The sequence below is a fragment of the Pseudorasbora parva genome, chromosome 16 (assembly GCF_024679245.1).
Source record: "Pseudorasbora parva isolate DD20220531a chromosome 16, ASM2467924v1, whole genome shotgun sequence".
Taxonomy (NCBI): Eukaryota; Metazoa; Chordata; class Actinopteri; order Cypriniformes; family Gobionidae; genus Pseudorasbora; species Pseudorasbora parva.
Genome location: NC_090187.1, coordinates 39,424,624 through 39,439,236, shown reverse-complemented (window position 1 = coordinate 39,439,236; position 14,613 = coordinate 39,424,624). Strand labels below are relative to the sequence as shown.

General features: G+C 46.8%; 1 protein-coding gene across 3 annotated transcripts in view; it reads right to left on the bottom strand.

Moving 5' to 3' along the window:
- Positions 1 to 36: 36 nt before the first annotated feature.
- alpk3a (alpha-kinase 3a) overlaps positions 37 to 14,613 on the bottom strand; it is a 30,121-nt gene continuing 15,544 nt past the window's right edge. For all 3 annotated transcript variants that reach the window (XM_067418978.1, XM_067418980.1, XM_067418979.1), the window contains 7 exons: positions 12,376 to 12,503; positions 12,229 to 12,264; positions 11,834 to 12,108; positions 3,582 to 3,670; positions 2,408 to 2,625; positions 2,253 to 2,301; positions 37 to 2,152 (listed from right to left, as the gene is read on the bottom strand). In XM_067418978.1, coding sequence (XP_067275079.1) covers positions 1,810 to 2,152; positions 2,253 to 2,301; positions 2,408 to 2,625; positions 3,582 to 3,670; positions 11,834 to 12,108; positions 12,229 to 12,264; positions 12,376 to 12,503 — 1,138 coding nt within the window. In that variant the 3' untranslated portion in view covers positions 37 to 1,809. The remainder of the gene's footprint in view (positions 2,153 to 2,252; positions 2,302 to 2,407; positions 2,626 to 3,581; positions 3,671 to 11,833; positions 12,109 to 12,228; positions 12,265 to 12,375; positions 12,504 to 14,613) is intronic.

Below are 14,613 nucleotides of genomic sequence, written 5' to 3'. Positions count from 1 at the left end.
TTTTATTTCTGTTTTGTTTTTATGTTAATGCTGTTAATATAATTAAATGTGTTTTGTTCTCTCTTACATAAATGTTATAATCATTTTTGGAATTTACATGATGTGACAGATTTATGATATTAGGATGCGTGCTATGCAGTGTTTTATTTTGAAAATCGTGCTGGAATTGCAGTGATTACTGCGTTATAATACTGCGATAAGGGCCATTGAGCTCTTTGGTCAGGGAAGTTTTTTATAGATATGAAGCACTGGACTCCACCTTGGACAGTAAAATGAGTCAAATAAGTTTCTACTGCTATTTACATGTTTATTTTACAAAAACAAATAACAAAACAACAAGAACACCTAAAATACTCATCCCTTTAAACATATTCTGCTAAACTATACTACTATACTACTAATACAGTACAATCCTCTTATCATCTTATCTTTTCTGACCACTCTCTGTGATAACCCTTCATATTCATCTAAACAAGAACTGCATGTCCATGGACATTTTATGAGTGAGTCTGACTGTTAGCATGAACAATTTACACAAAATAATGCTTCATAATTCTTGTGAATAGGTTTAGACAGGTACGTTTATTGATTTAGGTTATTTGAAATGTGGTGTGTGTCTGTGTGTGTGCATACTGTATATGCAGCTCTGGAAAAAATTAAGAGACCACTTAACATTGATTTCTCACTACAATGTAAAAAAGTTGCTGCCTTAAATTTTTAAGAACAATCAACTTAGATGTTTAAGTCGTTTCAACTTAAATTACATTATATTGGCTTGAATATAAGTTGTATGTTGGTTAACTTATTTTAATGAGTTAAAGCAATTTAAAAACATCATTGTTCATTTATTGATCATATATTTTTTTGCATGTCAAATTTTGTGGTGGGTTGGTAATATTTTTTATATATTTTTGAAAGACGTCTCTTATGCTCTAAAACATTATTTAGTTATTTTATTTTTGTCATGATTATATATATATACAGTATATAGCCCAGTTGTGTGAAGGTGCAGGGAACTAGAGATATACGACACATGAACAGTCTGAAAGGTCAGTAGTAAATGGCTTTACTGTGACAATAAAGCTCATGATTTCCTCTCTTCTAGGAGACACATTTAAGATAAAAACAAATCTGCACTGATTATGATGCTAATAGTTTGCCCATATGCGACCAAGATTGGTGCACTGGTGTTGCGGATTTACGGCCATATTCGTACAATCCACTATAAAAAGCCTCTCAGTGACAAAAAGCTGCATTTCTACACAGCTGAGTCGCATACATCACAGATGTTTGAGGAATCCTTAAAAAACGCCCATAAAAATCGCCCAGTCATATAAACTTGACATAGGAACATTTGATTAAATCATAAAGTCCCAGAGTCTATCTGAAAACATTGTTCATCCGTCTACAGGCGGTCCTGGTTTTATATTTATCTCCAGTGATAGTCTTGAAAGGGGATAGCCTCAATTCAGCTCTTAAAAATAAAGTGAAGGTGCTCTCAGGAGGTATAAATGGTGACTTATAGCTGCAAAGCAGTTCACAGTAATATTACAAATGGCCACAACACCTCTGGTCATTCACCTCTTTACTTTTCTTGTTTCTATATAGTCATTTTTTTTCTTAGTTGTTGCATTTTAGACACTATGTGCAAAGACAATGGACAGAATCCATTTATAGGAAGCCATTTGTCCTGTACAAAAGTAACTATAGATAATTATACAGGCTCCAAACTAAAGTTTGGTAAGAAAATCAAAAAAAGTATGCCGTAGTTACATTGCATAATGTTTCGAAGAGCTTTAGTCCATCTCTCTACCTCATCCTGACAGGTTTTGGGACCTCCACAGCTTTGTGTTTGGCAGTGGAATTGTTCTCCCCAGATTCGCTTGTCTTTTTAACCACTTTGGGGCTTGACGTGCCCTTCCTGGTGGTCTGTGGGCTAATTGCTTTCTTCTGAAGCTGAGGGCTGGATGAGCCTGTTACACCTCTCCGGGCCAGTAGAGGGCTCCTGGAGGTCTTTATTTTAGGCTGTTGTAGAGAATCCACTGGCTTTAAGGGTCTTAGGCTCAACAATCCACAGTAATAGTTGCACTGATGTTGGGTAATGAACTGCTCAATTATCTTGGGAGATCCTTTATCGGTAAGGCCCTGATACCTGCAGAATGAATGGCAATATTAGTCTTTCAAAGGAAAAAACTGAAGAAGAATTAAAAATGGGTACAAATTTGAATCTTATATAGAAAAAATATACCAACCCTTTAGTCTTGGTAGCAATTTCAATGCTTGTGATCTTTGTATCGACACCTGAAACACACAAGAGATTATTTTATACTTGAACATTGGGAATAATTTAATACATGGCACTTAGCAGCTTACTCAGGTTGCAGTTCTGAAGTAAATTTCTCTTTACCTTCTAACCGGGTAACCAGGAGGTTTCCATTGGTCCACTGATGGATCCAATGCTGGAAAGTGCAACACTTCTGCTCCACTTCAGAGGTGGTTCTGGCGATCAGCCTCCCTGTGCGGTCCATCAGGCAGTATTTCAAAAACACGCCCTTCAGATCAGTCTCTACTGAAGCGTATGGAACTGTATTGGCGGGCCGATACATCAGATGAAGGGGGATCACTCTAAAGTTATTCAGAGGAGCAAAGAAGAATAAAATTAGATTATTTTGATGTCGACTCTTATTTGATAGCCATATGCATTCTACAGAAATATCTTTCAGCCGGTATTACTACATAGAACAGTTATACGACTTTGATACAGTTATAGATCATAAATGTTCATATAATAAATCACAGATCTGTAGCACTTCAGAGACAAAAGAATAGTTAAGTATGCTTAAAATCAAGGTTATTAAGCCCGGTTTCACAAACAGTTCAGATTTTATAAATATGCTTTAGAAAAAACTCTACTGCCACTACAATGGCAAGTTGCTTTCAGTTAAAACATCTCAAACATGCATTTTAGTCTGAGACTAGGCTTAACCTTGACTGTGAAACCGGGGTTAAGTCTGGGTTAAGTACTCAGTTCTGTAATGGGATCTACAGTATACTTTATATAAACTGCCCAGCCAACAAAAAGTGTTTGGATGTAATTAGGCAAATGCTTAAGATGCATTTTTGATTGGATTGCATTGATTATTATATTTGTAGCTTGTTTTATGTTTGACAACAGTTCTTTTAACGCGAAATGATGGATTGTGTAGCTTTTCGTCTCTTAAACAACCATCTAGGAAGACACATCATGCCCATATTCCAGGATGACAATGTCAAGATTCATCAGCTCAAATTGTGAAACAATGGTTAGGAGGGAGCTTGAAGAATCATTTGAGATGTGCTGGAGAAGATGTTGCTTGACTCTTGCATTGTCATTGATGCACCTCTCGATGGAAATAACATCATAACATTTATTTCTTTTTTTCGGCTGGGCAGTTTATTTTATATATATATATATATATATATATATATAGAGAGAGAGAGAGAGACAGAGAGAGAGAGAGAGAGAGAGAGAGAGAGAGAGAGAGAGAGAGAGAGAGAGAGAATATTAATAGTTTGAAATGATGTTGTATTCCATGACCTACTCTAATGCGAATCCAAAGTTCTCGATCACTCTGGCCTCAGCAGCGAAGATTTTGCAGTATTCCCGAACGGTATTCTGGATTTTACAATCCTGAAGACAAGAAAAAGACAAAAAAATATATATATACTTTTACAAAATATTAAAAAAAACTTTTTTACTTGGAAAATACCCAGACTGAAAAATAAGTGTAGTAAAAATATGTATGCTGTTTTTTAAAATTTATTTAATTAGAGTAATTATTTATTCACAAACGTTTTTCATAATTCTGGCAGAATATATGAGTCTCTTTTTCTATACAACGATAATACAAGCTCCAAAAACAGCATAAGGCCATGAGGGGTGCCCTATATTATGTGCTAATAATTAAAATTTTTAGATTTAAATTAGTTTTTTGTTTTGTTTATTGATAACAATACTCTCTAATACAGCTCTCAAATATTATTTACATTTAAAAACCTCATTGGTTCTCAACCAGTCACCACATCAGGATAAGTAACGTCTCGGTTACGTATGTAACCCTCGTTCCCTGAAGGAGGGAACGGAGACGTACGTCAGAACTGAACCGACGAATGGGATCTTACTTTAGAGACCAATCCTACTTCGAGCATCTAACAACGAGCCAATGAAATTTGGCATGCGATCACGCATTCCACGCTCCGCCCCGCAGCGCGGGTATAAATAGGAAGTGGAATGGTAGATCAGCGCTTTTCCTACTGAGGAGCCGAAAGGTGACCGGACTCCCAGCGGAAGCACAGCATCTGGCGACGGGACGTACGTCTCCGTTCCCTCCTTCAGGGAACGAGGGTTACATACGTAACCGAGACGTTCCCTTTCAGTCGGTCACGTTCGACGTACGTCAGAACTGAACCGACGAATGGGATCCCTATGGAAAACGCCAGGATGCTGGCCCTTCCAGCGTCCTGCTTGAGCGCACTGCACCGTCTAGTATGGTACGGAAGTCAGGGCTCCAAGCAGGGAGTACAGTCACTGCTGTTTCTGCAAGACCCACTCAGAATGACTATTGGATAACGCTGGGAAAGCGTGCCTACCTCGTTCTTGAGAGAGAGGGTACGCTGCGGGGCCACGTCCTTCAGGGAAGGAGAGGTGGCAGAGTACACATAAGGACTAACCTGGCAGGGTAGTGCAACATATGGCAGTCTCTGGGGTGGTTCCAGCCTGATTGAAGGGGGGAAAGAACACGCCCAGAGACGACAGAGCGGGCTCTGTCGAGGGAAAGACACGGGGCTAGCCCGAAGGGTAGCTGATACCGTGGAAGAATACACATATGGGGTTGCCGTGAGGGAACCGCTACATATGGAACCCAGCTTACAGCCACGTTTCACAAGCATACGGGTGCAGGCCTGGCGTCAGACGGTCCGCAACGTCTGACACCGGAGGGGTGACGGAGGAGCTCGACAGGGTTAGCCGGTTTCCCGGGGAACACAACTGGAGACAATAGACGCACGTATCCGGCCCAGAGGGCGGGAGTGGCGTTTCGCAAGCCGACACTTAGAACGGGCACTTAGCGCTCCTGGCCCCTGGGGGCGAGGATGCGGGAAGATACCGGCTCTACACGTAAGCTATAGAATCTAGCAAACGTGTTAGGTGTCGCCCAGCCCGCAGCTCTACATATGTCTGTCAGCGAGGCGCCTTGAGCCAGCGCCCAGGAAGAAGCAACACTCCGAGTGGAGTGAGCTCTTACACCGAACGGGCAAGGCACGTCTTGGGACTGGTAGGCCAAGACTATAGCATCCACTATCCAGTGGGCTAACCTCTGCTTGGAGACAGCCTTTCCCTTCTGCTGGCCTCCGTAACAGACGAAGAGTTGCTCTGAGGTCCGAAGGCTTTGGGTCCGGTCAACGTAAGCGCGAAGAGCGCGGACCGGACACAGCAAAGCCAGGGCTGGGTCTGCCTCCTCCGAAGGCAGCGCTTGCAGGTTCACCACCTGATCCCGGAAGGGAGTGGTAGGAACCTTGGGCACATATCCGGGCCGGGGTCTCAGGACGACGTGAGAGTTACCTGGCCCGAACTCTAGGCACGATTCGTTGACCGAAAGTGCATGCAGGTCCCCTACCCTCTTGATCGAGGCCAATGCCGTCAGGAGCACTGTCTTCATTGACAAGATTTTCAACTCACAAGACGCCAAAGGCTCGAAGGGAGGGCTCTGAAGTGCTCTGAGCACTAGAGCTAAGTCCCAAGAGGGTATCGAGGATGGACGAGGAGGATTTAGTCTCCTCGCACCTCTGAGGAACCTGACGATTAGGTCGTGCTTCCCCACGGACTTACCTTCTACTACATCATGGTACGCTGCTATTGCTGCAGCATATACCTTGAGGGTGGAGGGAGACAGCCTTCTCTCCAACCCATCTTGCAGGAAGGAAAGCACGACACTGATCGAACACCTTCGGGGGTCTTCCCAGCGGGAAGCGCACCACTCAACGAACAGGTTCCACTTCAGAGCATAGAGGCGCCTCGTAGAGGGGGCTCTAGCTGAAGCGATGGTATCTACGACAGCTTGTGGTAGTCCATCTAGAACCTCCGCGTCCCGTCCAGGGACCAGACATGAAGATTCCAGAGGTCTGGACGCGGGTGCCATAGCGTGCCCCGTCCCTGAGAAAGAAGGTCCTTCCTCAGGGGAATCGGCCAAGGAGGGGCTGTCGCGAGGAGTGTGAGTTCTGGGAACCAGGTCCGGTTGGGCCAATACGGCGCAACTAACAAGACCTGCTCCTCGTCCTCCCTGACCTTGCACAGAGTCTGTGCAAGAAGGCTCACTGGGGGAAACGCATACTTGCGTAGGTCCCGGGGCCAGCTGTGCGCCAGTGCATCTGTGCCGAGGGTACCCCCGGTCAGGGAATAGTACCACTGGCAATGGGTCGAGTCCGGAGAGGCAAACAGGTCGACCTGTGCGGCTCCGAACTGGTCCCATATCAGCTGGACCGCCTGGGGGTGGAGTCGCCACTCTCCCGGAGGTGTCGGCTGACGAGAGAGCTCGTCGGCTGTCTGGTTCAGCACACCAGGGACATGAATGGCCCGAAGCGACCTCAGCTGCTTCTGACTCCACAGGAGGAGGTGGCGGGCGAGTTGGAGCAGACGACGGGAGCGTAGACCACCCTGACGGTTGATGTACGCAACGGCCGTGGTGCTGTCCGTACGGACCAGTACATGCTTGCCACGCAGCGGCCCCTTGAGGCGGCGGAGTGCCAGATGTACTGCCAGTAACTCGAGGCAATTGATATGCCAATGCAATTGCGGCCCCGTCCACAGACCAGCAACTGCATGCCCGTTGTACGTGGCCCCCCAGCCTGTGGTGGAGGCATCCGTGAATAGCACAGCATGCCTGGACACTTGTTCTAGGGGCACCCCGGCCCGGAGAAACGAAGTGCTGGACCACGGGCTGAAGGTTTGGCGGCAGTAAGGAGTCACTGGGACCCGGTACTGACCGCTCTGCCACGCCCACCTCGGGACTCGGCCATTGAGCCAGCGTTGAAGCGGTCTCATATGAAGCAATCCGAGCGGCGTGACCGCGGCTGCAGATGCCATATGCCCCAGGAGCCTCTGAAAGAATTTCAGTGGGACCGCTGTCCTGCTCTTGAACATATTCAAGCAGTTCAACACCGACTGGACTCGCTCCTCGGTGAGGCGCGCCGTCCGGTTGACCGAGTCCAGCTCCATACCGAGATAAGAGATCCTCTGTGTGGGACAGAGTTTGCTCTTCTCTCGGTTGACCCGAAGGCCCAACTGGCTGAGGTGACTGAGCACCAGGTCCCTGTGTTCGCACAACTGGTCCTTCGACTGGGCTAGGATCAGCCAATCGTCGAGGTAGTTGAGAATCCGAACGCCGCGTTCTCTGAGTGGAACAATGGCTGCCTCCGCGACCTTCGTAAAGACGCGGGGCGACAGGGACAGCCCGAAGGGCAGGACCTTGTACTGATATGCTTTCCCCTCGAACGCAAAGCGTAGGAACGGTCTGTGTCGAGGGAGAATAGACACATGGAAGTACGCGTCCTTCAGGTCGATCGCTGCAAACCAATCCTGGGGACGGATGCATTGGAAAATGCGTTTCTGCGTCAACATCCTGAACGGGAGCTTGTGCAGGGCCCGATTCAGAACTCGCAGGTCCAGGATTGGCCGTAACCCACCCCCTTTCTTGGGCACAATGAAGTAGGGGCTGTAAAACCCCGTCTTCATATCGGCTGGAGGAACCGGCTCGATCGCGTCCTTCGCCAGTAGGACCTCGATCTCTGACCGCAAGACTTGAGCATCGCTGCTTCGCACGGAGGTGAAGAGGATGCCCTTGTACTTGGGTGGCCGGCGTGCGAACTGAATCGCGTAGCCAAGTCTGATGGTACGGATGAGCCAGCGAGACGGCCTGGGGAGACCTAGCCAGGCCCCCAGAGACCGTACAAGCGGGACCAACGGCACCACAGACGTGCCCGGGGTGGGGCAGCGAAGCGGAGTACTCTGGCCCGACTCGGGAGGCCCGGAGGCGGCCCGTAGTGTTGCCTGAGCACTCCTGGTTTGGACAGAGAGTGGGTGAGAAGGCCCGGGGGCGTCCTCGGAGCCCACTCTGCTGTCCACTGCCCGGAGGCAGGGAAGTGAAGCACTCAGCCCCGACCCGGAAGGCCCGTGGGCGGTCCGGAGTGTTGACTGAGTGCTCACGAGAGAGGCAGTGTGTGGGTGAGAAGGCCCGGGGGCGTCCTCGAGGCCCACACAGCTGCCCCCTGGCGACGGGAGGGTAGGAAAGGAGTGACAAGGCCCGTGGGCGTCGCACACTGCCAACCTGACCCTCTTGGGGCCCAGAGAGAGAGGAAATTGCTCTTTTGGTGAAAATGTGGGTACCGCTGGACTCCGGAGAGCCAGCGGCAGAGATGTTGTAACCAGTGTTGCCCCCCCGGTCCTCCTCCGGGGGGGTGGGAGGGATGCGGACATCATCTCCCTCAGAGCAGCTCCTCTTCTCCCTGGGCTGCCCGTCTCAGGGCCGCTTCCCCTTACGCTTGCCGGCAGGTTTGGCGGGCCCTTGGACGGGTTGGGCGGCCCCCTTGCGTCCGGCGCCCTGCTTCGCGGGTGGAGGCTGCTGCTTGGGCTTGGCAGGGGCGGAGGCGGACGCTGGAGGACGCCCTCGGCGACGAGCAGACTGGGGGGCTGCCCCGGGCGGCTGGGTGGAGGCAGCAGCGGGCCGCCGGGGCAGGATGTTTTTGATGGCCTCCGTCTGCTTCTTGGCCACCGAGAACTGCTGGGCAAAGTCCTCGATGGCGTCGCCGAAGAGGCCGGCCTGACAGACAGGGGCGTTTAGAAACCGAACCTTGTCCGAATCCCGCATGTCTGTCAGGTTCAGCCACAGGTGGCGTTCCTGGACCACCAAGGTGGACATCGCCCGACCCAGGGAGCGGGCCGTGACTTTCGTCGCCCGGAGGGCGAGGTCCGTCGCGGCTCGCAGTTCCTGCATAACTGCCTGGTCGGAACCACCCTCGTGCAGTTCCATGAGCGCTTTGGCCTGGTGGACCTGCAGGAGCGCCATGGCATGCAAAGCTGATGCAGCTTCTCCGCAGGCTGAGTAAGCCTTGCCCGTCAAGCCGGACGAGAACTTACACGCCCGGGAGGGGAGACGCGGGGCGTGCCTCCAGTCCGCAGCGGTCTTAGGACACAGGTGCATCGCAACCGACCGCTCGACTGGAGGGATCCCCTCGTAACCCTTAGCTGCACCACCATCGAGAGTGGTGAGGATGGAGGAGTCAGTCAATCGCTGGCGTACGCTGTACGGCGCTACCCAGGACTTCGTGAGCTCCTGATGCACTTCCGGGAAGAAAGGCACCGGGGCGGGACGCTGAGAACCAGCGCGACCCGTCCCGAGAAACCAATCATCCAGCCGCGAAGGTTCGGGACGTGGTGGAGGGTTCCACTCAAGCCCGACACTTGCGGCGGCCCGGGCAAGCATAGCCGTAAGTTCCGGGTCAGACTCGGGCAACGCTGTCACACCCGAAGGGGGCAACGCAGCCGAGTCTTCATCCTCGGAACCCATTAGCTCATCCCCCGATGCAGCAACCGACATCTGGTCCTCCGCCGGAGCCCCAAAAGAGACGACTGGCGCTCCACGTGGGAGGTCAGCGCGCCCTTCCGGAAGCTCCACCGGTACAGTGGAGGGGGGAGGGGCCCGAGGAGCCGTGAGACCCGTCGGGTTTACCCTGACCGACACCCTCAGGTCCCCACCAAGGTCATCAGCCAAAGTAGTAGCCCTCTGCTTTGCAGCTGGAGGACCACTAGATCGGGGGATGGACGATGGCGTTCCACCTCTTCTGAGGTATTGGAGACGGGACCGCAACACTGCAATGGACATATTCCCGCAATGGGAACATGTCTCATCCACGAACGCAGCCTCAGCGTGCTGTGCGCCCAGACACGAGAGACAACGAACGTGTCCGTCAAGCGGAGACAGAAATCGACCGCACCCAGAAACACACGGCTTGAATGACATCTTGAAAAAGACGCAGGGTCAAACCGTGTTGCTCTTTTGTGAATGGAAGTTGCTCTTTTAGTGCTGAAGCACTCAGGGAGATGACCGCGGCTTCACGCAGTTCGATAGTGCAAGCCTGCGTGAGCTCTCAGTGATATGTGTGTAGCGCCCAGCGAACCAACTGTAATGTAGTGTAATGTAAGGAAACGCTCAGCGAACCAACAGCTCTTTGCACACTCAGTCACTGATGTGGACGGTCTCTCGCTGACGCGCCGTATCACCCGCACTGGCAAACTCTCGTTCACAGGAATTTGACTCGTAGTCAGAAAGCTCTTCGTAGAAACAGCAAATGACACTGTTCGGCTCCGAAGTAGAAAGCGCTGATCTACCATTCCACTTCCTATTTATACCCGCGCTGCGGGGCGGAGCGTGGAATGCGTGATCGCATGCCAAATTTCATTGGCTCGTTGTTAGATGCTCGAAGTAGGATTGGTCTCTAAAGTAAGATCCCATTCGTCGGTTCAGTTCTGACGTACGTCGAACGTGACCGACTGAAAGGGAACATATCGTGCAAGTTTGGACAAATGCAAATATTGAGCTACAGCAGAGGGGAAGATTATAAATTTGGACTTGTTCCTCACACGGAACTACAGTGTAACAGTTAAAGACTGTAATAAAAACAGAAAATTAATTTACTTCACTTAATGTAATTTTACAGTAAAATACCATTACATTACAGTTTTTGGAAGTGAAAAACATAAGTAATTGTAATCCAAATCACAGAGAAAAAAAATACCTGTTTGTATTTTTGACAGGGCTCAATCCGAGGGGCGGGATAAACGGTTGTCTTTCAAACTCCCTCTGCACGCGATAGGATAGCGCTACAACCAACCAGAGCAACGGAGCTCGTTGATAGATTAAACATTCGCCGTATCCGGTCGGCAAAACTCCGAACACATCTTCCCTTTTTAAGAATGACTTCAGTGCCGTTCTTTGTTCTTTTCTCAGAGAAAAGCTTAACTCCAAGTCTTCCAGAGTCACGATCAAAGCTGATTCGAAAGACCGCCGTTCGCCAGCTTCTGTGTTTACTAGTAGCACGCAAACACAACTTGGCCGTCATTATGTTAAGCCCCACCCACCAACTCTATAAACAAAGTGATTGGCCCGACCAGAGTTTGGCTTTTACAGCTCAGACATGTACTGAGAGTTGCTAGACGACACTCGCGGCAGATTAGATTTGCTGCCGCTAGGGTGCGTCTAGATTTCTAGGCTAAAAGACTGTGCCAATTTTCATTTTCGGGTAAACTATCCCTTTAAGAGACGGGTACAACCCTTTTGGACCACGTTTTTTTGTTGTTAAACTAGCAAAAGTGGATTCGGACACGTCCTAAGTGCACCTGCGCCTTGAGCTTCAGACACTGCGCCCAAATTGTTAAAATAGGGCGTAAGATCAGTTAATATAATAATTTTATTTTACTTTAAATTTAAGTTACATCTGTAAAACCTAAAATGTTGCTACCATATTTTTACAGTGCATTTCTGGCAACCACAGCTGCCCTTTTTTACTGTAAATTTAACAGATTTTTTTTACAGTGTGCAGTATGACATATATAGAGCATATCATGACTACCTTTATGATACTTTTATAGTCCTTTTTTGGAGCTTGGCATTCTAATATTTCCTTATGTGTTTCACTTTACAAAGAAATGTAGATGAATGATGACTATGGGGATGATGCATCTTTTAATAGTTTTTGCTGGGTTCCAATATTAACTGTACATGTGATCCAGTAAGATTCTAACCTGTCTGGTGATCTCTAGATTTCTCTCGACCAGGTTGCTCTCCTCCTTGGCCCCATATGCGATGGGATTTCTTACTTTAGTGATGCACGTGCTGCCTGACTCAAAGACAGGGTCCAAACCGTAGATGACCTTTGCCCTGCAGGTCTTGTGTACACATCCCTCTCCAATCTGTACCTCTTCTGTCATAATCCGACCAAAGAATTTCTCGCCCCAGTAACCAGAGTCTGCCAGGCCTTTGGTGAACATCATTGGTGTCATCTCAATCTCTTCTCCAACTGAGATTAAATCAATATAGAGCATTGGAAATTTAGTGTGAGTAAACTGCACAAAGCTTAATTTGCATAATAATACAATTCATAGCAATAAACACACTTGATTTTCTTCAGAAGTCATACCTTCTAAATCATCCCTTAAGAAAAATTCTGCCAGTACTGAAACGAGTGAAAGTGAACATAATAAATGTTATACACACACAATTCAATAATTCAACAGATGTCTAGCAGATTTTTGTTTATTAATGGAGTAAAAGAGTTATAAATTACTGTCTGCGCTGAGTAAGTAATCAGTGATGTCAGTCCCATATTCATTCTTGATTGAGCAGCCATAGACTCCACAGTCTCTGCTGGAAGCCTGGACTATGGCCAGTGCCACTGGACCCTCGTCCCCAGCACTGAGAGACAGAGAGGGAGACAACTTAAATATATAAATAACACTTTTGGAATGTGTTAGCTGAAAAGTACACATCAAATGTCGCCTGCTGCAATCTTGGGCTGTAACAATTCAAATCATTCCCCAAAATAACTAATATAGGATATATTGGTATATGCATCAACACCACCACAAAGTCGTAAATATGAGTGAGAAGCTCAAAGTTTCTGTTTCCTAGTAAAAATTTGGACATGAACGCCCTCTCAAGTATTTACCACTGCTAAGTTCTGGGAAAATTTTGATAGCCGAGTTGGGAAGCCCGACGGGTCATAAACTTTAAACATGGCGGAGGGGAGAACGATTGCTGGAAGCTTGTTTCCACCACGGAATTAAACAATTTAAAAGATAAATGCAACGTTTTATCTCCCAATTCTGACCTTTCCCCTCAGAATTGTGAGATATAAAGTCGCAATTGTGATTTATAGTCAGAATTGGGAGACAAACTCGCAATTTTGACTTTTTTCTCGTAATTGCAATTTTATATCTCGCAATTGTGATTCTTTTCTCAGAATTGCGCGACATGCAAGTCCATTTCTGAGGTGAAAATACTTTTTCTCAGAATTCTGAGTTTATATCTCACGATTCTGACTTTATAACAATTGTAAGTATGTAATGCAATTCTGAGAAAAAAGTCAGAATTGCGAGAGGTAAACTATTTATTTTTTATTCACTTTCGAAAACAAGACTGGTATTCTTGTGGCCTATTTGTTTTTGTTTTTCCACAACTGCTACATATTTAGGAATAATCGCAGAATGGTTGCATTAAAAATGTAAATTGTTGATGAATGAAAATTTAAAAATGAAAATCGATAAATGAAAACTGCAGAATCGTTGAATGTTTATATGGTTGTCAATGAATGGGACAACAACAAAGCACTTGAATGCGACAAGCTCGTAATCACGACTTCAAAAGTGGGAAGTAGGACATTTTCAATAGCACGTGAAGGCAGCATAAGTCCTGATCTTTATGAGTTTGAGATACAGTGAGAAACATAGTGGAATATCACAATATTTATAGGTATTTAGAAGTGATATTGTCAGGTTTTTTTATATAACAAAATAAGCTAATTCCCTGACTTGCTCAGTTGGGGACATTAACATTTCGATCCAAGTTTTCAACTAAATATCCAAATAAAATTAATTACCAAATTAACTATATCAACTATATTACTTATCTGCCCACATTGTCGTTATATGATAAATTGAAATGAGCTGATAACATCACCGTTTTCTCCAGAGCAACAGTACAGCCGAATCAATTTTTGTTGCAATATTTTCCTGTTTAACAATGTGAAGCTGCTTTGAAACAATCGTCATTGTAAAAGTGCTATATAAATAAAGTTGACTTGACTTCAAAAAATATAATAGCATTGCAATATGTAGTAATGTAATAGTTTACAGTGGCTTCATAAATGAATAAAACATTTAAAAGAAAAACACACCCAATGCACATTCTTTGTTCTTAATTTTCTAGAAGTAGAGTTTAAAAATGTTCGTTAGTTAATTAAGAGAAGGTACCACCTTATTGTTCACAAAAGTGACTTGAACGCACCTGACGACGTAAACATGACTTCTCAGAGTAAACACAAATGTCCCAGGAGGACTTGGACACTTCAATTTAAGATTAAACATTGATCTGGGGAGTCTGCTCTGTATTTTCTACTGCACAAGAGGCGTGATCAACGAGCATTATTTGAATGACTCTGTGCAATTGGACAGTCCTTCAACCAATCAGACCACAAGAGCCGTGATCAACAGGCATCGATCCATCGCTTCTCTATCTGTCATTGTGTTAAACCCGCCAATAGCGTGCCAGGTGGATAAGCCAGCCTGCGATTGGTGCCCGCAAAAGTGTGACAGAAGCTGTAGAAATTAATGTACAGGTTTCCAGACTAAGCTGCCGGGCGAAATCAAATCAATGGCAGATCAGGCTGGGTTTACCCTATATAGCCTATGTATTTCCTATTAATAATAAGTGCCACAAACTTACAGCCACATGAGGGCAGTGTGTAACAAACACTAGCACGGTTGACTCATTTGAGGGTATATGCGTGCGAGTACAGCATCATTGT